This window comes from Alosa sapidissima, chromosome 7 (genome assembly GCF_018492685.1).
Source record: "Alosa sapidissima isolate fAloSap1 chromosome 7, fAloSap1.pri, whole genome shotgun sequence".
Taxonomy (NCBI): Eukaryota; Metazoa; Chordata; class Actinopteri; order Clupeiformes; family Clupeidae; genus Alosa; species Alosa sapidissima.
The window spans coordinates 32,728,974-32,749,358 of NC_055963.1; the positions used below are offsets into that span (position 1 = coordinate 32,728,974).

Here is a 20,385-nt window from a genome sequence, read left to right on the forward strand (position 1 = left end):
GTCACGTGACTTAAGTCACGTGTCTGCAAGGGGTGAATAGCACCTTTCATACACAGAATGCAGCTCAAAGTGCTTTACATTTAAAGCATGTAACACAATGATAGTCAGTCAGTCATTATCAATCACTTTTCTTCATTGCTGGGGCTGTTTATGATCTACTCAGCAACATATCAAAAATATAGAAAATGACGTCATAAGACTGGCAGCCTTAACCCTCTTACCCCCCACAAGCACGCCATATGCAACTGTGGCAAGGAAAAACTCCCATATTCCAGGAAGAAACCTTGAGCAGAACCTGACTTAATAGGGGGAGCCCATCTGCTTCTGGCTGGCTGCGCCCTCCAATAGCAGCAGATGTAGAATAATCTCAAAAAGTAGTCTACAGGATAAGATGAGTTAACTAAAAGCTTTCCTGTACAGGTATGCTTTCAGATCTTTTTAAAAAATATTTACTGAACTCGCCTGCTTGATGTACAGAGGCAGGGTGTTCTATAGTTTGGGGGCATAATGGATAAACGCAGCTTCTCCACTTTGTTTGTGGAGCACTTTGGGTACGATTAAAAGATTAGAATTGGATGATCTAAGTTTCCTTTGTGGTTGATAAGATATTAAAAGCTCAGAGATATATGAAGGTGCTATGCCATTCAGAGCTTTGTAAGTAATTAACATAACCTTAAAATCAATTCTATAGGAAATAGGGAGCCAGTGCAGTTCAGCCAACACAGGGGTGATGTGTTTTCTCTTCTTAGTCTTAGTTAAAAGTCTAGCCGCAGAGTTCTGTATGAGTGCCAATTTCTTTAGATGTTTTTTGGGAAGACCAGTGAAAAGTGCATTGCAGTAGTCTAACCTGCTAGTGATAAAGGCGTGAATTAGTTTTTCTGCATCTTGTTGAGTTAAAAAGGGCCGCACTTTGGCAATGTTTCTCAAGTGGAAATAGGCTGTCTGAGTAACTTTACTGATATGGGGCTTAAAACTTAACTCTGCATCTAAGATGACACCGAGGCTTGTTACTTTTGATTCCCCAGATTACTAAGAATAATATCTTGCTTTAGTTTTGGTCCAACCAGAAGTACCTCTGTTTTGTCATCATTTAGTTTCAAAAAGTTTTTGCTCATCCACTGATTAATGGAGGTTAGGCATGCAGTGAGGGAGCAAAGGCCATCTGGGTTAGTTGGCTCCACAGAAATATACAATTGGGTATCATCTGCGTAGCTGTGGAAGTTTACATTATGCTGACTTATGATGTTTCCCAATGGAAACATATATAGAGAAAATAGCAGGGGACCAAGGCAGCTCCCCTGGCCCACACCAAAAGGCAAGTCATGTTTTTCAGATACATGATCTCCTAGACTGATATAAAAATCTCTGCCAGCAATGTAGGTTTGAAACCAGTTTAGAGCATTATCAGAGAGACCCACCCACTTCGCAAGGCGGTGAATTAGCCGTTTCTGTGCTGTGATCTGTGCTGTCAAATGGATCGCTCTTCATCAACTCCCAGACAGAAAACGAATCACTCTTCTTCGACACTTAAGCAATACATGCTAGATAATGGATTGATTGATGTGTGGAGACTGAAACCATGCCTCCAAAGAATACACTTACAATTCAACTGTTCATAAAAGTTTCTCCCAACTATTTGTTGGTTAATAACTCTTGCGCATGCAATATTATAGACTCAACTATTCATAGTATTATCATCTCAGATCCTGTGAGTATTACCCTTATTTCGCATCTGAGTGGGATTCTTTCTTGTATAGTAATGATACTCCTGACATTAGTTCATGTACATTGTGGGAAACTGCCAAGGTGTTCATGAGGGGAAGAATAATTTCATATTTCTCGTATAAAAAGAAAAAAGACAGTGCAGAGGAACAACAACTACTGAAAGAAATTAAGAAACTGGAAATTCTGTCTTCTAGGACACCTGACAGATCAGTAAATAAAGAGTTATTGGATGTTAAATTGAATAGCACGCACAAAATCTCAATTACCTCACTTCCTGTGGGCGTGGCTAATGGCATGTTAATACAAAAGTTGTTTGTTTTTGGGAGTTACATACACCCACGTGTGTAACACGCACACCCATGTGTGTATCTAAAACTATATGCCAACTACAAGTCACTGTGACGTATTTTTCCATTAAACTGGAAAAATAAAGTAAAAATCTCTATAAATCAATGGCTCTGATCTTTTAACCAATCACTCAAATCTAGAAAAACTTACTGCATCTTTGAAAAACAACATGTTATGAAGACTCATGGTCCCCCTTTTTGCAGTATTTGCAACGTTCGCCAATGAATGTTGATACTACTATGTCTGCTCCTTGTAATAATTGTGTATGTGTTGCAGCTCAATACAGCTAGTTAAGCTTAGGTAGCTCTGTGAACAGGTGAACTTTGTCATGTCTATGTGTATGTTAATTGTTGTCACTGTGTACTTTGTGTGTCATTTAAATAATAATAATAAAAATAATTTAAAAAAAAAGCTATATAGCCCATAGCTATAGTATAGCTATAGCTATAGCAGTTCTTGATATAATGAAATGTGCATGTTGCTATGGATGAAATTTCAGATATTTTGGCATGCTTCCAGAGGTGGAAAGTAACGAAATACATTTACTCACGTTACTGTATTGAGTAGTTTTTCTGTGTATTTTGTATTTTTTAAGTAGTTTATAAAATTGGTATTTAAAATTTTACTTGATTACATTTTGAGTGAAGTATTGTACTTCGCTACATCAAAAATCCCATCCGTTACTTGGGAAAAAAAAAAAGTTAAGACTAACGAAAACAGAAAGGGAGAGAAAAAAATCGCGCCCTACAACAGGACATGAATCAAACTGGCGCCATGCAGTCTTTCTGAAAGTGATGGAGATGGAGCTGGATCACGAGATGCCTCAGATTACATGTGTAGCCTAATCTATGAAAGTGTACTTTCCGCTATTTCAATGGGTTGTCTCAGTTCGTTTTAGCACTAATGATTGCGGAGATAGCCTATTCAAGCAAACACCATGGGATTTCGTGTTTTGACGTTTGTGCTCACCTTTATTTGGAAAGAAGTTTATTAGTTGTTTCCCTTCATTTTAATGTCTATTTTTCCTGTTTCGGCCTTTGTTTTTGGTAACCTGACTTGGCTTTCTTGGAGAAAGACATTGCACCAGCAGCACAACAATTAGCGGTCCACTACTAGCAATGCTCAACTAAATAAACAAAAGATAGACTATGGTGCAGGCGGACTAAACCATTTAGCTCTTTAGCAAGGGAGAGTGAGAGTGACCTTAGACAGTTTTCACTATGTTTTGTATACAAAATCCAGTCAGTCCTGTCATTTTGACATTTAATTTGGAAGTTAAAATATTCAGGTAAAATAAATATATGGTGGAAATAAGTATTGAACACTTAATTTTTTTTTCAGTAATTAGCCTGAACTTCCTAGGGTTAGTGAGTCTATTCAAATTTTTCACCACACATTATATTAAAGGATCCCTGTGTAGGATTTTGGCCAAAACTGGTACTACAATCACTTTCAAAATACTGTAGAGCGGTGTACACCGCAGATGTGGTAACTAGAGCAGAGCTGGCAACCCAGATGCCGAAACACTACTGACTTTGTGATTACTAGATAGGTGGAGGGTGGCAGATCAGGCTTAAACACAAATACATAAACATCAACATCAGTTGAGGGCTGCAACTTAACTTTTTTAAATGACGATATCCTGGCCGGACTACTGTTGTCAGTGGTATAAGTATTTGAAATTAGCATGATTTCCTAATGTCTAGTGACAAATCAAGGCCATTTTATGATTAATTGAATTACATTTCTTACATACGGTTCCTTTAACACATATAAGTAAGTATTGAACGTGCCTACTGAAATTTCTTCAATACTTGGTGGAAAAGCCTTTGTTTGTAATGACAGCTTCAAGACATTTCTTGTATGACAAAACTTATTAGTCGCAGTATCAGGTGTGATTTTGGCCCATTGTTCTAAACAGATTCCAGGGGTCCCTCTTGTGAATCCTGATCTTTAGTTACTTCCAGAACTGTTTAATTTAATTTAATTTAATTGGCTGCCTTCAAGTCTTTCTGGAGCTTTCTCAGAGTGGTCCTTGGCCCTTGGAATTGACTATCCTTCTGACTCCCTGGTCAGAAATATTGCGAGGAGATCCTGTGCATGGCCGGTTGAGGATGCAGTGATGTTCCTTCCACTTGCAGATAATGGCTCCCATGCTGCTTACTAGAAGATTCTGACGTTTTGAAATGCATATGTTTTGCAACAATAAGGTTGCAAAAGTCTTGGGGGAGCTTTTTGCTTTTATCCATCATGAAATGTTTCTTGTGTGACACCTTGGTAATGAAAAACCTTTTTTATAGCCCATCAATATGTAGGCTACTAACCAAGCTTATATTAATTTGCACAGATAGAAAGGATAACTACTCTCTAACTACTTACAGATTCCAGCTCGTTCCTTCCCTTTCCTTGCCTTAGTGCTTTTTCTTAGCGTGTTCAATACTTTTTCCCTGTGTTATTCCACTTCATTACACATGACTCTATTTATGGAGTTGTTTGGATTTTTTATGTGTGGATTACCGGAGTTATTACTAATGCCTGGTGAAAATGTTGTGCCCCCCGTATTCCACTTTTCAAGGGCCCTCTCCTCCATTGGGGCCCTATACTTCCCACTTTCCCCAGTCTGACGCCCTTTAATGTGCTGAACCTTCTGCTCGTTTCCAAATCTAAAAAAACTCTGCAACTCAACATTGGCCTGCCTGCCTCAGCTGCCTGTGAGAGGCATTTCAGTTGTGCTGGATTACTGTTCATTGCAAAGCGATCAAAGATGAGTTCAACTAACTTTGAAAATCAACTACTGCTCAAACTTAAAGGAGAACTCTCTCACATTTTTTCACATAGATCTCCATTTCTCAACGTCACTGAGTACTGTCGGTATGAACAAAACTCGATTTTACCTAGCTCGAGTTGCTCCAGCTACAGCGCTACACACTGGGAGCATGAACATTGCTGCCTTAGCTGCTGGCTGCAGCAACTCGAGCTAGGACCAAAGTCCTTTTAGGCAAGTCCCTCCACTCGGCAGGCCATATTGCAACGCTTTTTGGGCACTTATCGTGCATCTATTTCAGCAGAAATGCGTGTGCGTAAGGCTTCACGACACCAATCTTGCTCCAGCGGCAAGATCACAACAGATGACATGATTGGGTCAATGTATTTTACAACACACCACATGATTGGCTCAATGTATTCACATGTCGACGTTTTGCCGTGGAAGGGTTGTGATATGTGTAGACAACTGCCATATTGGCGTTACAAACTAACCCCATGCATTACTATGGAGGATTTTTTGAGTGCTATATCTCCTCATTAGAAAGTCTCTGGTAAAACTGGTTGTTCTGGTACCCCCCCCACCCCCCCCAAAAAAAAAAAAAAAAAAGTAACTAAGTAACTTTTACTAAAAGTACATTTTAAATGAACTACTTTTTACTTTTACTTGAGTACAGTTTCAGATTGGTATTTTAACTTGTACTTGAGTAATATTTAATCAAAGTATTGGTACTTTTACTTGAGTACAATATTTTCATACTTTTTCCACCTCTGCATGCTTCTAAAGGATGATGATTGAGTAGGCTATAGGTCCAAGGTTGAAGCTTGATATAGCTGCTAAGCAACCATGGACCTTTACACAGGAGACACTGGCCATAGAGTCATTATGGGCAGTGCCTTCAAAGTGGATTCCTTCCTGTCATTGACATTGGAGGAGTTGTTTTCATTTCACATTCAATCTTAAAAAATGGTGGTAAAATGTTTTAGATTCAAATGTGTACATTTGCTTATTATAGTTCCCCCTACAGGTGAAAATGTGTAACTTCACTTGCATGTACCAGAACCAATGAAGAAGAGGAGGAAGAAGAAGATGAAGAAGAAGAAGATGAAGAAGAAGAGTAAAGACACTTCCTTGCTTGGACCCCTAAATATGACAATATTATTTACAGAAGAGTACTTTGATACAGGTTTGTTTTATGGACACTCAAAGTGTGAGCCTCATTTAGGAATAGATCATAAAATCCAGCTTACTGAAGGTGTTTGGTCAATACTTCCAGTCAACAGCAGGTTTATGACTCAAGAAATCCTCCGCTGTGAAAGGCTCATTCAAACAGCTTTCCACTGATCTCCCCCTCTCCACAAAAATGAGTGGAGTGCAAGAGTGGTGTATGGTCCTAATTTATGAGGAATTCCTCTGTCTCCCCGGAGCAGCGGAGGAGAGCGAGAGTTGCCAATGCCATGGGAAGTCATCCTTTGAAATCACACGCTTTGGGGCCTCATGACGCATAGCCAAGTATAGTTATGCCTCACCCAACACCACCTTTACCAAGCTGGCACCTTGTGAAAGCTGAATGAAGAGGAGACAGAGGGGTCATAAATAGATTGAGAATATATTGAAAGGCCTATACATTAGCCTGGAAGCCAGCCCTTTACTCTTTACTTGCCCACAAAATTTGAGGGAAGAGTTTGAGTCTGGCTACGCCAGGCTACCAAAGCATTTGATTCCAGGTATAGACCAAGTGGGCACAGGAAATCGACCCTTGTGGCATCCACAATGTTCTTTCACAGAGAGAAAGTAAAGTCGCTCATGAGTCTGACGTATGTCCCCACTGAATGTATTTTTTTTAAAAGATACATATAGTCCGGCAGCCATGGAGTCAGACCTGATTTTGTCGGTTAACTTTTTTTTTTTTTTTGCAGAATCTTGTAGACTAGGGGTATCTCTTTAAGATTTAGGAGGGTGCCCAGTGATATCCCTTGGGCAATTTTGTATATTAACCTTTTCCTGTTCAATGTATTGAATACAAGGTGACACACTAGCCTACAGGTGAATAGGGCAAAAAATGAACTAGCAGATATCACTATGAAACTTCCCCAGTTGATTACTTGCATTAATATGAAAAAAAAAATGTATTACAAGTTATCTGAAATTTAATGTTTGAATATGCAAATTAGGCATAATCTAATTAAATATGTGCTGATTTGCATAATGTTTAAAAAGAAAAAATCTGAACATTAGATGAAGCCGGGTTCAAAATTACTTTTTCATTGTGTTTTCATATTAGATGAAAAGTATTTTATACAGGAAATTTGGATTACAAGTTTTCTGTAATTTAATGTTTAAATATGAAAAAGCCCAATGTGCCAAAATCATGAAAAATAGGGTATACCTCTAATTTCAAGATGAGTAGGCCTACTCATATTAAATACAAATCAACTCAAATAAAATGTACTAAAGTGTTCTGTGTGATAGTTTGTCAGACAGTACATTCAAATTTAGACAATTTAACCCTTTACTAAGTGAATTAATGAATTTCTATATTTCAGATAATGCCAATCCGGGAGCCATGGGGTCAGACCTGGTTTTGTGGGTTTTTTATTTATTCATTTTTGCTTAGACTTGTTGACTTGGGGTGGCTCTTTAATATTTAGGAGGGAGCCCAGTGATATCCCTTGGGCAATATCCTATATTAACCATTAAAGCCCTATGTGCCGAAATCATGAAGAAAAAAAAAATAGGAAAAGCAAATAATCAACTCAAATAGAATGTACTAAAATACAGTTTGCAGTGTGATAGTTATTCAGACAATACTTCATGCATTCAAATTGGGAAAATAACACCCTTTTCTATGTCAAATAATGAATTTATAATTTCAGATATTGTCTGTAATAATTCTGAATATGTGCACTTTTCCTCTAGTATGATAGTTCTAGTTCTAGTTCTGATAATTGTCCAGTTCTGGCTCATCCTACCATAAAACATGCAAAGAACATTGTGCAAGGCACCATTAACCTGGCAACTGCATCTGTTAGAGCAAGTCAAGGATTCAAGGATTTTCACTCTTGCAGCCACATCTGATCATCTCCAAAATGTAGTTTGGTGCAAGTTTGACATTTTCTGGTAGACTGGTTGGGCTCAGTAACAAATCAATTAATCTTTCTTCAAATGGCAGTTGAATTTCCAACTGAAGTATTCCTTTGTTTCAGGCTCCAAATACTTCAATACTTAAAAATGAATATTCTCTTTTTGAATGACGAGTTTAGGCTCTGAGCATAGACTACTACTGCAATAAAGAATAAAAATAAATGTATATTTTTTACATATTAGAACAGTAGAACAGACACCCTGTCAGCTAATAGAGAGCAGTTTAGGCAAGTCCTTCCACTCAGCAGCCATATTGTAGCGCTTTTTGGGCACTTAACAGACATCTATTTCGGCGTGTGCAAGACTTCACAACACCAACCTTGCTCCAGCAGTGAGATCACAACACATGATTGGCACAATGTATTCACAACACCCCACATCATTGGCACAATGTATTCACATGTTGACATTTTTGCCGCGGAAGGGGCGGGATATGTGTAGACAACTGCCATATTGGCGTTACAAACTAACTCCATGCATTTCTATGGAGGATTTTTTGAGTGCTGTGACCCTTCATTAGAAAGTCTCTGGTAAACCTCCATCCACACCATAGACGTGCTAGTGAGAGATGCTAGCAAGTAGCACCCATGGATTAGTTTCCTCTCCCACTCTGAGAATGAAATCTGCACTTCAGAAGCACCTACATACACCAAACTTTCCAGTCTTATACCTAACTATATTTAGAAGGCTTCTACAGAGGGGTTTGTTGATATATTATTCCTAGCCTTTTTATATGACATTTTATTTCTAAAAACATGGACAAAATGTATTTTTTAAGGCTATTGGCAGTACTTTCTGATTTACGGAAGAAATAAAAGAGATATCTAAAATTCCCTGTGTAAAGACTTTTCATCTAGTATGTCAACACAATGAAAAAGTAATTTTGAACCTGGCTTCATCCAATGTTCCGATTTAGTCTTTTTTAGTTTATGCAAATCAGCACATATTTAATTGGATTATGCTTAATTTGCATATTTAAACTTTATATTACAGATAACTTGAAATACATGTTTCCATATTAAAGGAGAATTCCGGTGTGATATTGACCTAAAGTGTATTGAAACATGATACCGAGTGTGAACTTATGTCTCATAGCCCATCTCGACTTGTCCCCTGCACTCCAAAATCTGGCGCTAGTTAGCCGATGCTACCAACAACTTTTTCAGTAGTGGTGCTTCGGCATCGGGCTAGCCATGCAAATAAATCACTGTTTTACACCCATTTACGAGGCTCAATGTATCTCCACACTTCATTGGTAGACTTCCTAGGGCCCTGACATTTAAAACGAGACATTGAGAACTTTGAAAAAGCACTGGTAGTTTACTTACAAGACGATTTATACAGACAGTATCTTCATGAAGTTTAACGTTTGCAGCCATCTTGAATTTAGTCACGATAAGTCAAGCAACGAGTAAGAATGAACAGGTATGATAAGGGATCAGATTCCAAAAATAATTCAGTGGAAATGCATGGATTCCAGTTTCTTCCAGTAGCAGCAACTGGAATCCATGCATTTCCACTGAATTATTTTTGGAATCTGATCCCTTATCATAGCTGTTCATTCTTACTGGTTGCTCGACTTATCGTGACTAAATTCAAGATGGCTGCAAACGCTAAACTTCGTGAAGATACTGTCTGTATAAATCGTCTTGTAAGTAAACTACCAGTGCTTTTTCAAAGTTCTCAATGTCTCGTTTTAAATGTCAGGGCCCTCGGAAGTCTACCAATGAAGTGTGGAGATACATTGAGCCTTGTAAATGGGTGTAAAACAGTGATTTATTTGCATGGCTAGCCCGATGCCGAAGCACCACTATTGAAAAAGATGTTGGTAGCATCGGCTAACTAGCGCCAGATTTTGGAGTGCAGGGGACAAGCTGAGATGGGCTATGAGACATACGTTCACACTCGGTATCATGTTTCGATACACTTTAGGTCAATATCACACCGGAATTCTCCTTTAATGTAAGTAATCAACTGGGAAAGTTTCAAAGTGATATCTGTTAATTTTTTACCTTATTTACCTGTGGTGCCTCGCCTTATATTCAACACATTGGACAAGAAAGGCTTAATATCGAGAATTGCCCAAGGGATATCACCGGGCACCCTCTCTAATCTTATTGAGTTACCCCTTGACAACAAGAAACAGCAAAAAAAAAAACTTTAACCGACAAAACCAGGTTCACCTAAATTATGGCATTTGGCATAATGAGCAGCAATGTATGTCTCCAAATTGTCATTTTGAATCAGATAAATCTAAAGTCAACATTTTGCTTAAAATTAGGGGTGTATATCTAATAACTTCGTACTGTATGTAGGTTGTGAGGTTCTTTAACAGATATGCATTACATGTAGGCTATTGTCTCACTGTATGAAAACAAATAGCCTATACACAACATAAACATTCTTCACTATTAAATTTGTTGAGGCAGTTTCTGACCAGCAAGGACTTTAAGTATTGGAAAAGATCAACTACTTGGCTGTTTGCCACTGTCTTTAAGTTATCCAACCAACTCCAGCATCTGCACAGCATCTGTAGCAAGTCTGAAGATTGGAACAGAGAGTTTACTCTTAAATCTCATGCTGGTCCTTTCAGAGAGGAGACTAGAAAACTACATGTTTCATTTAACACCGTGTTAGGCTTTTTTACTATGTGAATATGGATTACAGTGATCAAGGGATGCATGGAGTGTTTTGAAAACAATGTGTGCAAGAACCTCCTTCAGGGCGTGAATGTTAGGGATGGATATAGGGTAGCCATGGACACTACTATGCTAAGTGTGTGCGCCATGCACGCTGAGATCTACGGGAAGTAGGCTACATTACTGAGCCTCATAAAACTCCATACTTAGTCTCTCTGCAAAGACAGAGATGACAACTTCACTGCTGGAGCTCCAAGTCAAGCGTCAGTCATTAGGCTTGAAATAAAGGCGCTAAATAGCAATACGAATGAAATGTTTTTTCACTGGATTTTATGTCGGACAACTCAGACCATGTCAGCGAAATGGAGATCAATCCTTACGATATTGGAGATATTTTATTGAAAAAAAGAATAGCATACTTGTAACTTCTAAAATTCATCTTGTTAATAAGAATAGGCAACATTATTTACCGAGAACAATCGTTTCTTTGGATTTTCTGTGATGGCCGGGATATGCAATGATCTTGGGATTTTGCTTTTCGCGTGTCTTCTTGTAATGATGGGTAAGCTTGACTCCTACTGTGGGTCTTTGGGGGAAGTTTGGCGGTGGGCTGATTTTTCTATCAGTTATAGTTAGATTCGGTTGGCCGTTTTTGAATGGCTTTTAGGCTAGCCTACTATGTGCATGCATTTGTGCGATTACCGCTGTCTGTATTTGGAAATTTTCAAGGACAATTGTGAAACAGTATTGTCAGACCTTTCTGGTTGAACGTCTCAGCATTTGTTTTAATCATTTAATTTTAACCCATTGTTTGAGCGTTTCAGTATTGAGTGTTTTGTCTTATTTTCCTCATGCATTATGCCTATAATTAGAGGCATCAAGAGCAGGGAGAAATCTCGGAGAGATGCAGTTGATCCCGAAGGTAGACTCTCCCCCACTCAAAGAACACCCTGGAGGATCAGCTCACCTGGACCAGAGAGGCTCGTCCCATGCAAGAATCAAGCGGTGTACGTGTTACTCCTACAAGGACAAGGAGTGCGTCTACTACTGCCATCTGGATATCATTTGGATAAATACGCCAGAGTAAGAATATCTAATGTGAAGGAAAAAATGTCATTGTTGCTCTCTGTACCAGTGTGATTTCCGGGAGAATTCCAGAGGTGTTTTCTCGGATTTAACCTAGCCTACTGAGGCGTGTTGCGAATGACCCCCGTGAGTGTGGCATTATGTGGCATCCCACCGCGTTTTATAGTAGCTAACGACAGGTGTGGTCCATCTGCAAATATAACACTGCAAACATAAAAGTGTTTGAAGTTGGATACTTTTCAGGGGATGTTGTGGTTGTTGTGTTGTTGCTTCAAAAGGTATTGACAGTCTCATTGTTACGTTTCACAGTCGCTTCGTTGTCGAGAGTGAGTTTCGGGTCTGGTGAGTTGTATGTGGATAGAGAGACAATTCGAGAAGAATTTACTTTATATTCAACCGGCTCATCTTATGGAATAACCCTTGTACTTTTCTGTTTGAAGAGATGTCTCTCTCATCTCTGCCTCACCTTTTGAGCGTTGATTTTGTTAATGGTTGTAAAACCTGGTGATGTCATTTTGCCAACTCTTGTTAAATAAACTAAATTGGCCTAATTCCCTCTCGGAGTTAGACAGTATCTTTCTTCAAATGCATTAAGATGTCTCCATACTAGTGACATTTCTCATTCTTATTTACCCTAGAGGACTGCCACTTCCAACTCTCTATTTACACATATAAATGTTATGATATGGTTTGTTTGTTTTTTTCTAAATTATAAAGTTATTGATATGTTGACAAGGGTAGTCAAGTCCACGTCAAGTAGTAGTCAGGTGCAGTTGAAAATACTTCACTATGGTGAACATTGCCATGTTTGTGGTGAAAAAAAGCACATTTCATAACAAGACCAGTGGGGGATAGGAATCTGGGACAGTTGAAAGGCAAAAAATTCTGCGAAAAGATTTATGACATCTGATTAATTCCCCCAGAGCTTGGCAAATTCAATAGACTATGTAACAAATACTTAATAATTTCAATGACTTTTGGCTTTAACCAGAAGCACTTGTCATTATACTCACAATCCAGAAATTGTCCATGGTTTTTAAAGTTCCCTCAATGTCAAGAGGTGGGTTTGGAAACATAAGCATACTTTTTTGTTTAAAGGCTCTGTTGTTAATTTGTGTGTATTTGGAATTATGTGTGCAGCCCTGGGCAGTAAAAAGAGTCTCAATGTAATTTGACATGGTTTGAAATGATTTTGTCTTTCATAACTGTCTTTCATAAATGTTTTTCTTTTTTTTACTTTCATAACGCCTATTAGCAACAGATGTATCAATTACACAGTTTATGTCTGAATGATTAGTGAGGGATGTTTACATTTGTCGTTTCTGAGGAAATAACCTCTGTCCATGGTCCTGATGTGCTGAATTAAGACATTCCACATTTTGTAATTGTTCAATTAACTAAGGGGCTCTTAATCTCATCATTTAGATGTCCTCTTTATTTAATTCTTGTGTCTTTGTAGAGTTACTTTCAGATATACACAGCTGTGGACACAATTCTACGAAGAGAGATATATATTTAGTCAATAAAGGGGAATTTATTATGAAGTATGCTACTATCTTCTCATGGACGGTTTGTCCGTTAACAGACTCTTGATTATGGGTTTGTGTGTTTGTTGTGTGTGACGCTTGATGTGTGTGTGGCGTTTGTGTCAGGACTCCGTGGTCACGACAGACTGGTTTACATGACATCCCTCAGCTGAATGGAAAATGGATGCCGCAAACATAAATTCCATTTGTATGAGCTTAAAGCTGTTTGGACAGAGTGGACACGGATCAGAAAGAACTTTTTCATTAGAATCTGAAGCTCTGTAAGTCCTAACAGATGAGACAGACAGACAGACAGAGAAAGAGAAAGCATTAAAGAGGAAGAGAGAAAGGGGAGAGAGAAAAAGAACAACAGAAAGGGGAAAATAAAGAGAAAGAAAAAGAGAAGAGAGAACAATGTGGAAAGAGAGAGAGAGAGTGATAGATATAGCCAAAATAAAGGGAAACAGAGGGGAGGAGGCAAGAGAGAAAGAGAATTGTGGAAAGAGAGAGGGAGATGGAGAAAAAGAAAGGGATAGTATGTGATGAGTAAGTGAAAGAGTGCAGAGTAGTCATTGAGCCCAGACGGTCATGCTGCAGTTTGTTTTTTGCAAGTAGGCTTTGATGAGTTCAGAGCCGGTGCATTTCATCCTCTGCATGTGTTGGAGGACCCTGCCGCCATTGCTGGGTTAAATATTCCACGCACCGGGGTTAGCCATAATGATGGGTGTGTATTTCTCTACATATGACAGGTATCTTCCAATAACATCTGGAATCCTTGACTGCATCACTTTGAAAATCTGTGTTGGAAAGTTTTGTTTTTACACTTAATACTACCACAACCACTAAGGCTTTTTAGACTGTGGTGAACACCCCAGCAAGCTAAGATGATTTTTTAGAAACATTTGTACCACCATATCAAGTATTAAAATCAAATGATGTCTTAGTACCCTATCTAAGCAGCATCCCGGGAGCTCTACTTATCAGTGTCCAGATGTGCGTGGTCCAACATGTGGTTTTACCCTCATATCACTGGGCTTCTCCGATCTGGCTGCGTTCACCATTTTCTTGAAGCCTTTGTTGTACAGACTCGTATACACTCCCAAGGCATCCTGGCAAGGTGCAATGAAAACATTCCTTCCCTACCTTTTATATCCATGCCAAGGCCCCACTTGTCTTGTCTCTGGAGGTGCCCAGCACATTTTATCTCCCGGGGTCTGCACATTCGCTGCCCAGTCAGGTCTCACTTCAACCCACTTTAGTTTCTTTTACTGTTATTATTGTCCAAGAAAAAAGAAAAAAATGAGCAATGTTTCAAGAAAGGAAGTGGACCACATTTTTTTCTGTCTCATTCAGTGTGCCCACCATGCACTGCAAAAAAGACAGAAAGAAAACAGCTAAAGTATAGAGAGAGAACATATTGCATCTGCAAAGCATCTAAAGGCTAAATGCACAGGCAGTTTGTGCACACTCACTGGGAAGGACAATAGATCAAGATGTGTGTAAGTGTTGGTGGGACCGGGTGAACAGGCCTCCAGATCATTAATATACCCCTGCTCTACTCTGTGCCAGAAAACAAGCAACAGCTCTAGCTGACCGCGATAAATATTACCAACATGTGGTCAATATAACCACACACGCGTTGCTCCGTCCGTCCACACATGTTTATTATTTCAGTTTTGGTTTATTTATTATTATTTATTATTTATTGAAGTAGAATATTGGGCTATAATGAAACAGATTACTGTCAAAGATGTCAAGTTAAATATAAGAGGCCAGTCAATGTTGAGCGTAAGCAACTCTAAATACGTGAGGTGTCGTCTGTCATGAAGTTCCCTATTCAAGGCTTGTGTGAATATTGTCTGACCATGGACTAAAACTATTGTTTGCAGACACAATGTGATCTTTGGACAATATTGTGCATTTTTTAATTTTCAAAGCAAATCAAAACGTATTCAAATAAATAGGTGGTGACAATTAACCTCTCCCAAGCTTTGAAAGGGGATTTTATGTTTATGTCAGAAGACAAAATGTTTTGTATTCCGCAGAAACAGAAATATGCCCTTACTGTACATGGTTCTAATTTAAACTGATTTCTTCAAACCAAAACATCTGGCTGTTTGATGAGGGGAAATATAGACTCCTCTGAAGGTTTTATGGCAAAAGTGCATGGCAAGGGCGGCAAATATTAGCAACATTCATGCCAGACAGTTTTGATGGAGATGGTCTTGGTTTTAATATTGGCTTAAATAGTAGAAGACATTGTTTCATTGTGTAACCTGGATAAGTACATGTATGTACTTTGACTTTTTATTGAATTACTTTTTCATGCAGTATGTGAGATGTAATTTAATTCTCAAAAAGGAAGTAATGCACACTAGCATGTGTTACTGTAGGTGTATAGATATACTAAGTCTAGTGCATTGTCATTTGCTTTGCATGACATTAACTGATGCTGTATGCTTATGTTTGATCTTGACAGGCGCACAGTGCCCTATGGTATGTCCAACTACCGGGGATCCCAGCGAATTAAACGCTCCAGTAGATGTTTGGGTTCTTGCATGAGAAGGGAGGAATTGCAGCGGTGTGTGTGCGCAGACCAATGGGATCAGCAGTGTGCAGGCTTCTGTCTAAGGTACTATGATTTCTTGCTGAATTCCTCTATAATAAGCTCTTTTTGAATCTTCCATGGCATATACCAATAATGATGACATGCAAATGAACATATCAGTCCATATGATTCATTTATAAGTGGTGATAGTCTTCATACTGTAGGAAAAAAAACTTTTTTTATAGGAAGTCTTCAGTACATATTGTATCTCAAAGGTAGATGAATGTTGTAGCTATAGTTGCAATGACAAAATGTGGTTTAGAAAAATAAATGATAAGAGAAACCATTTGCCCTTCTTATTTTGTAGGTCCCAGACATCTACAGGCCGGACACCAAGAGAACAGGGCCCAGGATAGACCTCTGTAAGCCTGGGCAATTCTATATCAGATACCATGAAAGACTGCATTCCAATCCCCTGCCATAAACTGATGTGTAGTTATGACATAGGCTTAATACAGAGACATGAAGGAACATTTTCTGGGAAATCCAGCTGCGTTAGTTGAAATTGTGGACACCCTGCTAGGGATTTATGAGTTTCAGAGGACAAACTACCCATAGCACATGGAAGCATGGAAAGGCATGAAAAGCAATCCAAGTCATCCCAGACGAAGTCATCCGAGGCGAATGATCAAAGTATAAGACCCACTACAGACCGAATCGCTTGCTTTCATGGAAATGAGAAAATCATCCAATTTAAGTAAAAGACTGGCTAATGCCAACGTGTTTATTACAACCATCCTCTCAACATGTGCACTCTACAAGGCACAAGACACATCATCGCTAAGACTTCAATAAAAGATCTGAATATGAGCAACTGAAATTCTCCAAGATGACCGAGAGATTGCCTTACACATGAGACAAATGCCAATCATTCTTCATTTGTGGCTATTTGTGTCCGTGACACGCTTGCTCAACTACAAGAGAGATGTCTCATAACCTTTATTAATATAACACATAGTATATGTAAATATGCCGTATATACATAAAGATGACAGACTTTGTGTTTTCATATGATGAAAGTAGCCTGTGTGTGCTTTCATGATGTAACAGATCTTTTTTTCAACAAATTCAATGACTGTCAGCAGTGACTGACTTTCAGCTCAACTGAAAACAGCTCCTAATGGCCACTACACTCTCTTCCTGGACTGTGCAGCAATCCTCATTAAAGGTGATCTAAGCAATCTTACTTTTTCTAAGCTAAAACATTTTTTGTCACATACAGCAAACATCTGCTGTCTGACACTGTTTAAAAAATGCAGTGTCTGTGGACAGCTCCAAAATCGGCAACAAAAACAGCCTGGTCCAGCCTGGACCATGAAACATAACAAACTGTTCCAGCCAATCACTGACGAGATGGGGAGTTCAGGAGATTTTCAGTTGCACGGGAGGGAGGGGCAAGTAAGCTCTCTGTTTTGTTTAAACTAGGGCTGTCAATTGATTAAAAAAATGAATCTAATTAATTACATACTCTGTGATTAATTAATCTAAATTAATCGCATATATATATTTTTTGCTGTGAAGGTATTTTAAATATTTAAATTCAAATGAATCATGGAATAATCAGCATTAGTGACATTAAAGTTCAAAAACTCTTGTATTATTATTTTCACTGTTCAAATAATTGCCATAATAATCTATGATATGACCTAATATGCTGAGGAAATAAATTAAAATGTGCTTCGGGAAGACACATACAAGACATTTTTCACATACAAGGCATTTCAGGCCACAGATATAACCTAGGGGACACAATGAAAATTAATTAACACTCCCCTCAATATCAACACTTATTTCTTTGCATTGATGTGCGACTATAGAGTTGATGAACTCCGGTGATATGCAAATTCCTTGCTGCAGACATTGCAGAGGACTTTATTTTCAACACTTTATTTTTTATCAACACCATCAGGCCATTTTTTAAAAGTAAATGTTCCAATCAATGATCCAGGCAGCACGTTTTCTTCTCTCTTCTTCATTTTACAGTCTAATTTTTACTGACTAGAAAGGCTCGGGGTCAAAAGTCATACGGAATCGATTAATCTGCACTAATTTTTTTAATCAGTTATTTTTTCTTAAATGAATTAATCGAAATTAATTAATATTTTGACAGCCCTAGTTTAAACGTCAACAGAAGTGATGTTGTTACCCAACATCGCTTAGATCACCTTTAATAATACTGTGACTTTCATATACACAGGCATTAAGTAACCTGAGAAGATACTAAGTACTAGTACCTGAGAGATACTAGATACTAAGTGTGTATCAGCAAATCATCTACTAACCTGATGCATGTCAAATAATCCATGAATATTCATGATGTGCTCTGTCTCTGAGTAGAATAAATCTATGCTTTGTTAATTCATTATTTCTGTAAGGTGTTTGTTAATGTTAATTTATATCGCTAAGATAGATACAGATATTCAAATAAATGTTGTCTTAAGCACTATGTTTGCACTGAAAAGTATTTACAGACATTGTTTAAGCACTATCACAAACGTATGCTGCATATGCTTGTAAGTTATGGCATTACAAAGTGAACATACTGAAGACAGAAGGAAAAGAGGATATTGGAACATTATTAAAGCAATTCACAATATCAAACTGATGGAATGTCACTGAATAATGCATACACCCTGCATGTGTTTATCAATTCAGTGGTCTTGATAACCATATCAACTGTGCACCCAGAGTCTTATTTGGCAGTTGAACTGGTGTGATGAAGTTGTTCTTAGTGGTCCCTGACACACTCTGAGAACCTGTATACACTGCACAACATTGCAGTCTAAATGTAGACTGTCTTGGTTGCTGTTTACACCATGCTTTTTACAATTGACTGTGTTTTTTTATGAGAAGGATAAACACAGCCAGTTGCTACTGTGGTGTCCTACAGACATTTAGATGTACAAAGAACCCGAGGAAGCATTACACAAATCCATTCATGTAAGTTGAGAGGAGAATGTTCTTTTTTCTCCTTTTCGACCAGGAAAGCCAGTATATATCCCCAATCACTGTTTCCTCACTCATGTTGGAAATCTCATCCAAAGAGCCTTCATTTCATCCATTACGCTTACCTATAGTGACAAGAAAAAGTGAAGCTCAGGTCAGACTGTGCACACAGGGACTGTACATAATCATGCTCCATAGACATCCTGTGTAAATCAACGTCAGGCCTCATATGAGAGTCTGCAGGTTAATTGTCTAGAGGAAAAGAGGAGAATTATATTTCATGGACAATTAAGTAACCTGACAATCTCTCTCTCTCTCACACTCTGTCTCTCTCTCTCTCCCTTCTTCTCTCTTCACTGTCATGTTTTTTTTTCTTTTTTATGAAAAATCCCCCACTTCCCATCCTGATCCTTGTGCTGCAGAACTCGAGATGAGTTCCAGCGTTCAGAGGTCTGAGTGAATTAATTTCACAACTGTGAAAGGCACCTTGGTGGGTCCATCAGCACAGGGACCATTAAAAGAACCTAAATCACAGGAAGTGTGCCAGTGCTGCTTTAATATTTGAACACACACTCAGGGGGCCACACAGATTTTTCATGTAGAGGGACTTATCACTCCCTGGGCTTTCTCAAGTAAAGGAGAAGCACAAAATTGTGTGTGCTGCTCAAAGCCTGAAAACATTGCCAGAGATTTTAGCAGCATAGACAATGCTTCAGCTTTTTCAAAACAAAAAATCATTTCTGAAACCCAAACAATAATAACAGCGTCTGAATTCTGGAGACATTAAAAAAGAGAAGAGCTGAGCACAATATTCATTGCCGGGCCTGGCCACAGAGATTACATAATGACCATCTTGCCGCAGCATTATCAACACACTGTGTCTGTTTTCTTCACCTTTAGTCCTGCAAATCCTTATATATTGCAGAACAGCATTATAGTGAGGGGCTTTGTTTTCCAGAGTCAGTCTGTAATGGACAATGAAGCTCATACTGTAAGTACAGGCTAAGGCTTATTCTATATAAAGGTCACTTCAGAGATAGAACTTGAGAATAGAGAACTTCTCTATTCTCACTGTGGGAGGTCTTGGTGTAGGCATTATTGGGAATTGCCAAGAGTGTCAGTATCTGGAGGGTGAAGTATATACGGTAATATGGATATTTAACCTATAGCCTATTGATCCTACAACCTATAGTCCCAGATCAGTTTTCACCAGTATTATCGGAGGGAGTTGGGTGGGGCAGGGCTGTTTCAAAAGCCATGGTTTTCCAGGCTCCACCAATCAGCAAACATCCAGGCGAAGAGACAGAGATGGCGGCAAAGAGATTGAACAAACTTCACCCAGTCAGCATTCACTAACACAATGCTTGGAGACAGATCGTAATGGGGGGGCAATTTGCAAAACCACAGTTATGAGTTTGTATTTGAGTGTGCCAGGTACAGACAAAATTCCAATGACAAATCAGACAAAGTGGGCACACAAAATGAGACCATCATAGTTGCCTAACTACTTTTGGGAGAGAGAGAAAGAGAGGAAACAAACTCTAAGACAAATGACCATGGAAAACGAGGCTCAGTGTTATCATCTAAGATCACCATATT

The 20,385-nt window shown here is 38.6% G+C and overlaps 1 protein-coding gene across 3 annotated transcripts; it reads left to right on the forward strand.

Moving 5' to 3' along the window:
* Positions 1-9,583: 9,583 nt before the first annotated feature.
* On the forward strand, positions 9,584-16,793 carry edn3b (endothelin 3b). 3 transcript variants are annotated; one of them, XM_042098326.1, is made up of 4 exons: positions 9,584-9,632; positions 11,493-11,703; positions 15,712-15,864; positions 16,148-16,793. In XM_042098326.1, the coding sequence occupies exons 2-4, from the start codon at positions 11,525-11,527 to the stop codon at positions 16,194-16,196; spliced, it is 381 nt and encodes a 126-aa protein (XP_041954260.1). In that variant the 5' UTR covers positions 9,584-9,632; positions 11,493-11,524; the 3' UTR covers positions 16,197-16,793. The 3 variants fall into 3 exon arrangements, with proteins under 3 accessions (XP_041954260.1, XP_041954261.1, XP_041954259.1); XM_042098327.1 differs by lacking the exon at positions 9,584-9,632 and adding an exon at positions 9,932-9,943; XM_042098325.1 differs by lacking the exon at positions 9,584-9,632 and adding an exon at positions 11,111-11,182.
* Positions 16,794-20,385: the final 3,592 nt, after the last annotated feature.